We start from the raw sequence: 8,521 nt of genomic DNA, 5'->3' as shown, positions 1-8,521 counted from the left end.
ATGACTTATTTCAATATTTGTGTAATGTTTCTGATTTTTCAACTCCAAATCCATTTTTTATAAAAAAAAAGAAAAGTCATTAAAGAATATTTTTTTGTTTATCTGGTTAATGAGAGTTTAGTTCCATCATATATTTAATAGAATATTTGATTAAATGATGAGATATTTATCATAATTATTTTAGGATAATATTTTATTAAGAAAATAAATTATTATTTTTCTCTTTGATACTAATAAAGAGTAAAATGATGTTAAATAAAGTTTATAATTCCTAGTATGAGAGTATTTTATGAGGAATAAGAATTATTTAATTTCATTGATAAATAGTATTAAATTAAAAATAGAAATACCAATAAATAAATTAATTTAAAAAGAACTTAAAAATAAGAATTAGCAACATGAGCCAACAGAAACAATTAGAAATGGTTTACTTAATGAATGTTGTATTATTTTTTCCAACATATCGTGATATATACAGGTTTATTAAGGTTAACCACAAATGCTTAGATACGATTAAAGGATTAAAAACCAATCCAATGTTTTGTTCTTCAGAATCCTTTGTTTCATTTTTTAAAAGATTTCAAACTGATACATTTGAAGTTTGTGGGATTTATTTTTGCTACAATGAATGGTTTGAAAAAGCCAAATGTATTAAGTCACCATATTTTCATCCATTAATTGGATATCAAGAAAAAATATTAAACGTTTTACCAAAAGTTGTATCGCTTGATCTTTTCTATGAAGATACAATCTCAGATACTATAAATTTCTTTATTAAATATGCACATAGATTTAAAAAACTTCAATCAATAACAGGTTCAATAGAAAATTTAATTAAATTTTTTAAACAATATACTAATAATGGAGAAAATATGTTTGTTCAATTTCCTCGTTTAATATTTACATCTACTTCAAACAATAATTTTCTTCAATTAAATGATCAAACCGTTGATTTAGTTAATGAATTAACTAAGTATATACGTCAAAATGGAGAAACTCGAATTATTGTTTTATTTAATACACATACATCAAATGCAGACCTAATAAAAAGAATGAAAGGAATTGAATATCGTCATCGTGGGTTTATCAATAATCCAACACCATATTGTCTTGAAAATTACTGTTCATTTGATGGAAGTTTTTTAATTCAAAATACAATTGAAATAAATCAATTTAATATTATTATAAATAAAGCATATTCTAATTCAGAAATAATAAGCGGTATTCCGGGTAAGTCATTACTCATTAATCCAAACCAGAATATTTCTCCCTGGAATATTCCTGAATCAGTTAAAAAAGTATCATTACAATATATTTCATCTGAAACACAAAATAGCATGGTTTCTCTTTCATTGATATCAGATTATTTAAAAACACTCAAAATAACTGAATGTAATTATTTAAGATTTAAAAACCAGTTTCCTTCATTAGAACACTTAATAATACATGTATGTGATTCTATATCATTTGAAATAATAGATAATATGTTCCCATCATTAATTAGTATTACTATTAGTTCATCATATAATATCAGTCTTTCTGTCTCTTCACCAAAACTAGAAGAAATTCTGTTATATTTTAATGAAGAAATCAAAATCTGTGGAAAAGTTCCTTCTTCTTTTTCAAAACTTTTTATTCGTCAATCAAAAAATTGCAAATTACCTGAAATAAGTTTTGAAACATTAAATTTATTAATAGAAGAAAGTCCTCATTTAGAATTTTTAAATGAATCAAAACAAAGGATATCACCAATGAAATATGAAGGACTTTCAGTTGAACAATCAGAACGGTTATGTAATTTACTTTTATATCTTCCATCTGAATTATCAATTAATGAAATGCTTAATCCATCAAATCATTTTATATTTAGACGATTTTATTCAGTATCAAAGAGCTTAAAAATTGTTGATAATAGAGTAATTAAAACAAAAGATTTTGTTGATGGCAATTATCAATTTTATAGTCAAAAATTCTATTTAAAAGATAATAAAAATTTGAAAATGAAAATTTATGATTCTAACAATGAACTTCGTGAAATACCTGCATCAATTAGATACTTTGAATTAACAGTATCTGGTTATAATATTATTTCAATTGGAATAATGAGAGTTGGTAGTTATCCTTTTGAGGGATCAAGACATCTTGGATGGGATCAAGGAAGTATTGGATTCCATTCAGATTGTGGAAATTTATTTAATGAAGGAAAAGTGTCTGAATATGGAATACCATTTGGATTAAATGAAGATGAAGTTCATACAGTTGGTTGTGGGTTTGATACAATAAATAGTCAAGTATTTTTTACACTTGATGGTAAAAAATACCCTTCAATTAACGCTAAATGGACAGACATAACAGCAGGGTTTACAGTAACTGATATGGATTGGGTTGAAATTAACTATGGTCAACGTCCATTTTCATTTGATTTATATCAATACTATGAACAAAACCAAAGAATTTGTGTTATAGTTTAATTGAAATAAATTATCAAAGCCTCAAGAAGAATTTAAGAAATTAATTCAAGTTATGAATTAATTGAAGATTCAAAACATCATTCTTTTCTCTTTTTCTATTTTTAGAGAAAGTGTCAAATTCTAAAAATATATTCAAGAAATAAAAAAAAATTAAAAAAAAGAAAACTTTAAGTAGTAAAAATAATAATAAAAGAATTAATAAAAAATAAGAAAAATGAAAGAACTAAAAAAATAGAAAAAGAATATGAAGAAACTAGGAAAAGCTGAGAAGAATAAAACTACGAAAATGTTTAATGATGCATTTGAAAATTCAATAAAAAGTATTGAAAGGATACCTGTTAAAATTAAGAAAAATCAACAACCTATTATTGTTTGTGATACTACACCACCACCAATGATATACCCTATATTTTCAACTGAAAGTATTGTTTATACATCACTTTCAACATACCCTTTTAGAGATGGAAAAAAAATAGGAAATCCTATTTGTGATAAAGGAAAAGGAGCATTTTTTGAAGATATGGCAATAGTAGTTTTAGCTGATGGATGTGGACTAGGAAATAATGTTTATAATGCTGCGAAAGCAGCAGTTAATAAAATTTTAGAAAGTATTATTGATAAAATTGAACAATGTAAAAATACAAAAGAAATTGCTCAATTAATGGCTGAAAGTACATATGAAGGACATTTAGCAATTATTAATGATGGGATTGAATCATTTCAAATTGGTACAGCAACTATCATAATTAATGTTATTGTTTATTCTAATCAAGATGAACCAATTATATTAACATTATCTATTGGTGATTGTCATTCATATAAATATAGTCCAATTCAAATGAAAACAGAACAATTAACAGGAAGTATTAGAACATCATTAAATGATGTTAGTGATTGTGGTGGTAGAATTGGTCCTTTTATTGATCACTTATATCCAGATTTAAGAAATGCAAGTATTAAATTAGATAAATGTAATGATGGTGATATTGTTATTATTGCTACAGATGGATATCATGATAATTTTGATCCAACATTATTAGATTATAACCCAATTGATATTGGTATTGACGCTGTTGATTGGAATGAAGCAAGTAAAACACAATATTTTTTAGAAAAAAAACAAATATGGATTGAACGTCTTATAACCTCAATTTTTAAGACGTCAAGTTCAATGTGCCATTTTGTTGAACAACTAGGAGATTATATTACTGAAACAACACAATCATCAAGAAGGTTTGTAGAAAGTCATCCTGGAGAAAAATTACCTCCAGACCCTCATAAATTTCCAGGTAAATTAGATCATAGCACATTATTGGCTTATAAAGTTATTAAAAGAATAGATGCTTTTGAAATCATTAATAGTATTATTCCTAGTTATTCTTCTGGATTATTTGGTGGACAGTCTATAAGTAGTGCTAAATTACGTGCTTCTAGACCAAAGAAATTATTTGTAAAGTTACATAATAGACAAATACAAACACCAAGAAGTGATACTAGTGATCCTACGTCTTTATATTTCTCAGAAAAAACAAGTCCTCATTCAATGAGTCCTATACATGTATTATCTAAAGAATCTTTAATTCCTTTAAATCCTGATGATAAACCTATTGCAATAAAATTTAATTCTGACCATTCAATTAATCCACAAAAATCAATTAATAGTAGAGATTCAAGTCCAAAACAAGAACGTCCTTCTGATTATTAAAATAATAATTAATAATTGTACACTTTTGATATAACTCAATTATTCTAGTTTTATAATTCTATTTTCAAAATTAATTAAATGAACTTTAAAATAAAATGTAATTCAATACAAAATACTTTAATGTGATGAATAAAAAAATAAATATTAATATAACTATTTAACTTTTGAATATTAAACATGTAATGAAGTTATTTTTACTTTTTGTTCTAATGAAAATTTAATTGGTATTTTCTTTTTTCATTCATTTAATAAATGTTCTTTTGAATTATAATATTGTATTACTTGTATATTAATATGAAAACCAATATTTGGTACTTTTAAAGTAATAAATTTTTTGTAAGAATATATCAACGTAATATACTTATGTAAATTTGTCTTTTTTAGTTTATAAGAAAAATAATTAAAAAATTAAAAAAGTGGTTGTGATGAGAATAATAATTAAATACAATTCAAAAAATAGTTTTATTTCATTATATTAGAATCATTATGTTAAACTATTCTAATACCTCTTCTTTTGATTTATTTTTTAATTAAAAAATAATTTAATTAAATATAATTTAACTTGAATTTATATTCACTTTGATTTAATGTTGATATAAATTAATAACTATAGTGAAAAAAAAATCAAAAAATGATTTTAAATTAATCTTCTAATGTTCCATAACTATTATGAGATTTTTTTGATAAAAAGTTACCTAACGATAATCTTCTTTTTCGAGAGATTAAATTTTTTTCTTTATTTTGAGAAAGGGTAGGTATTTTTGGAGTTGGTGATGATGGACGTTCATGGATAATTGAAACAGTTGGTTGGTTTTCTTTCGTTGTTGGTGGAATTGACGTTGATGAAATTACTTTAGGTTGTTGACTTGAATACGAAGAGTTTTTATTTAATCCTGGTGACGCTGTTCGAGAAATATTATTTGATACTGCTACGGAAACACTTGCACTTGGTCTTCTTTTTTTAGCAATTTCTACATCAATTATATTTGTTGATGCAATATACCCAGCATTACTACGTAATAAAGGAATAGGAAGAGGGAAAAAAGATGGTATTGTATGATAGATATTAGAGTAATGAGGAATATTTATAAATGCTTCATTACCACCATAAGTAAGGAATGGTTGTTGACTATTTGTTTGAAGTATTTTGTTACGTGAGTCATTGAGTTTTTTTAGTGTTGGGGTTACATAATAATAAGGAAAATGAAGTGTTGAAATATATGCTGGATATTCAAGTGTTTTAAGTGAACTAATTGTTTGTGAACTATACACTAACTGCATCTTTACCATTCCACTAAATCCTAATTCACTTCCTTCTGGTTCTTTAAGGAAAAACCAAGAACTTATACCCCTATCCATAGGAAGTAAATTGAAATCAATATCAATATATCCAATATACTTCTTATTATATTTTACTGTAATTACTACATTATTTTGAGCTGAGTCTAATGGTACTTCAACAGTCCCTTCAATATAATTCTTTTTAGTTAAGTCTTTTACACAAAATATTGATCTTAATGGAATTCCTCTAGTTTCTTCAATTGCTATTGTTAACAAACCATTACACTCATTGATAACGTGTTGAGGAAGTCGTTCATTTTTTGGTCTTGGATCATTCCATGAGACAGTGTTAAAAGAATGATTAATAAATACTAATTTATTTTTTGACCAACCAACGCTCATGTCTGGAGGTAAACAAGAAGTTTGGTAGTCAAGAAAGGTTGAATCGCGTTTAATATGATTAATATTAATGACTTGATTATCCATAGTATAAATAGTTTCTATTCCTTTTGGACATAAACATTCATATTTTGGTGGTAATCCATAAGGAATTTCATCAAATGAACAAGGATTTAAAGTATCAATTTTAATAGACTTAATATATTCATCAACATTTCTTGAATTTGGAGTACGAGCATATACAACAATTGGTAAAACAGCTCTTTTAATTTTCTTTAAAACTTTTCCAGAATTAAATTCTAAAACAATTGCATTATGTATACGTAATGGAGAATCAGTAACATCTGGTGGTGTAGTCATTGGGATATTAATTTTATAGGTGAATGTAGAAGTACCAATAGGAATATTATATACTGATGTAGAACTATTAATTTCACGTGATAAAGTTTTATTAGAAATATTCATGACAATAGTAGCAAAATGAAGAGCAATTTTTTCAATTGATTGTTTTCCTCTGTTAGTAATTGAAAATTTACCAGTTAATTCATCTCCTTGATAACCACAACCAGTGTCACATAAAATATCTAAAACATATTTATTATATTCTTTTTTTGTATAACAATTTTCTAATAACGATTGGGGTAGTTCAATATTATTATATAATAATGGAACTGTGGTTGGTTTTCCATGTATTTTTCTTCCTTTGAATAATACAACTGTCGGATGTAATTCATAACAAATACCTACTCCATTTGACATTAATGATGTAATATGAAAATTTTCATTAGTATGAATAGAAAAAGCATATCTAAATGTCCCTGGACACGTTTCAGTAATACGACCTTCAGTTACATAATGATTAAAATTAACTTCAAACTCTTCAGAATGTATTATTTTCTTTTCAACTCCAGTCCACATTTTTTCATTTGGTTCATCATCAATTAACACAGACCCAGTTCCACCTAATGGTGTAATACCAGAATAATGAACTAAAGATAAACAAACTAATATATTTTTTATAAATATTGGTTTATCAAATGTTAATGTAATGTATCCTTCAATTCTCTCCTTTATAGTAATTCCATTAGTAAATACAGTATTACCAAAAATGATTCCATCTGAGGTTGATATCATTAACTATATTTTCTAAGTTAATTTCTTTATTTCTTTATACTTGTTCATTATAATTATCTTCTTCAATTCTTTTTGTTTTTAGGTTTTCTTTCAAAAATATTTTTTAGAATTTTTTATATTTTTCTTTCTTTTTGATTTACTTTGATGTATTGAAAAATAAGAAATTAATACTTTTTATTTTAGATTTTATTGTTGAGTAAAAATACTGTTATTATTTATACAATTTCTTCATCAACTTCTTCATTTTAAAAGAAATGTGATGATTCACAATAATGTTTTATAAGTTAAATAAAATAGTTATAGTTTATAATACTAACAGAAGAAGCAAATCATTCCAATATTATGTTATTTTTAATTATTAGTTAAAAAACAATGAAAAATCGGGATAAAATACTAAAATAAAATTCAAAAGAAAACTAAAAAAATAAAAAGAAACTTTGAATTTTGTATGAGTCGATATAATAATTTTGATGAAATTGATTTTCGTAATGTTCAATTACCAGAAGCAATTAATAGCCAAACAACCGAATTACTAAAACCTAAAAAAGAAATAAGTCCAAATATTCAAAGTGTAATTCAGCATAAACGGGATATAAACACACTTGCTAAACAAAGAGGGATAACAGAAGAATGTCAACGAATGGCTTTTTTAATTGGATTATTAAATTATCGAGGGGTTGGATTTATTATAGCAAAAAGACCTAAAAAAGCAGAAAAGGCATTACAATATATTGAAGTTGTAGGTCTTTTTGGAATTATAGAAGTAAGTCATAAACAATTACTTGAAATCGTACAAAAAGAAGAAACAGAATATTCAAAATTAAATTCAAGAAGTTATAATGAAAGATATCATCGAAGAAATATATTTGCTGTAACATATAATTATTTGTTACAACTTGCTATTAATCTATACAATGGGAGTCTTCAGTTTGAAGTAAAAAAGACAAAATCTACTAAAGTAACAATTAAAATGCAAAAGTTTATTACAGTTACTTTAAAAGATAAAAATTATTCTACTCAAGAAATATTAATTCTTGGAGATAAAGCTTATAAAATTATTTCTGAACTAATGTGTCTTTCTTCAATTCAAAATAATACTTCAAAAGTTTTTAAAATTGAACCTAAATTTATTCCTTTTCAACAGGAAATGTTTAGTGATTCATTTAATTTAGTTGAAACTCCTTCAAAATATTGGCTTTATGATGAAGTTGTAGAGTATGAATTATCTCATCATGAAAATTCGATTTCTTCACTTTCATGTCATTCAATTCCATCTACTCTTACAACTATTCAATCAACTACTCCTCAGTTAAAGAAAAATAATACAAAGCCTTGTTTAGTTGTGCCAAGTTCAATTAATAAAAAACATTCACATTCACTTAATCTTATTAATGGGTGTAAAACTGTTGTCTTACCTATTTCTAAAAAATAATTGTATATACTATATTTCTTCTTTTATTTTATATTTTTAATATGACTTGAGTTATTCTATTTCATCACCAACGACATACAAAACTAATATAAAACTAAT

The 8,521-nt window shown here is 24.9% G+C and overlaps 4 protein-coding genes across 4 annotated transcripts; 3 read left to right on the top strand and 1 right to left on the bottom strand.

Moving 5' to 3' along the window:
* Positions 1-434: 434 nt before the first annotated feature.
* On the top strand, positions 435-2,471 carry ENU1_095290 (SPRY domain containing protein; the record flags this gene model as incomplete). The annotated part of the gene is made up of 1 exon (XM_008859144.1): positions 435-2,471. The coding sequence occupies one exon, from the start codon at positions 435-437 to the stop codon at positions 2,469-2,471; it is 2,037 nt and encodes a 678-aa protein (XP_008857366.1).
* A 244-nt stretch (positions 2,472-2,715) lies between these two features.
* On the top strand, positions 2,716-4,176 carry ENU1_095280 (hypothetical protein; the record flags this gene model as incomplete). Its single annotated transcript, XM_008859143.1, has 1 exon — positions 2,716-4,176. The coding sequence occupies one exon, from the start codon at positions 2,716-2,718 to the stop codon at positions 4,174-4,176; it is 1,461 nt and encodes a 486-aa protein (XP_008857365.1).
* A 642-nt stretch (positions 4,177-4,818) lies between these two features.
* Positions 4,819-6,990, bottom strand: ENU1_095270 (hypothetical protein; the record flags this gene model as incomplete). The annotated part of the gene is made up of 1 exon (XM_008859142.1): positions 4,819-6,990. The coding sequence occupies one exon, from the start codon at positions 6,988-6,990 to the stop codon at positions 4,819-4,821; it is 2,172 nt and encodes a 723-aa protein (XP_008857364.1).
* Positions 6,991-7,438: 448 nt separating this feature from the next.
* ENU1_095260 (hypothetical protein) lies at positions 7,439-8,422 on the top strand (the record flags this gene model as incomplete). The annotated part of the gene is made up of 1 exon (XM_008859141.1): positions 7,439-8,422. One exon carries the CDS (start codon positions 7,439-7,441, stop codon positions 8,420-8,422), a length of 984 nt encoding a protein of 327 aa, XP_008857363.1.
* Between the last annotated feature and the right edge of the window lie 99 nt (positions 8,423-8,521).

The sequence above is a fragment of the Entamoeba nuttalli genome (assembly GCF_000257125.1).
Source record: "Entamoeba nuttalli P19 unplaced genomic scaffold asmbl_4146, whole genome shotgun sequence".
Classification (NCBI taxonomy): Eukaryota; Evosea; order Mastigamoebida; family Endamoebidae; genus Entamoeba; species Entamoeba nuttalli.
The sequence above is the reverse complement of the archived record's forward strand: the minus strand, read 5'-3'. Positions and strand labels throughout refer to the sequence as shown.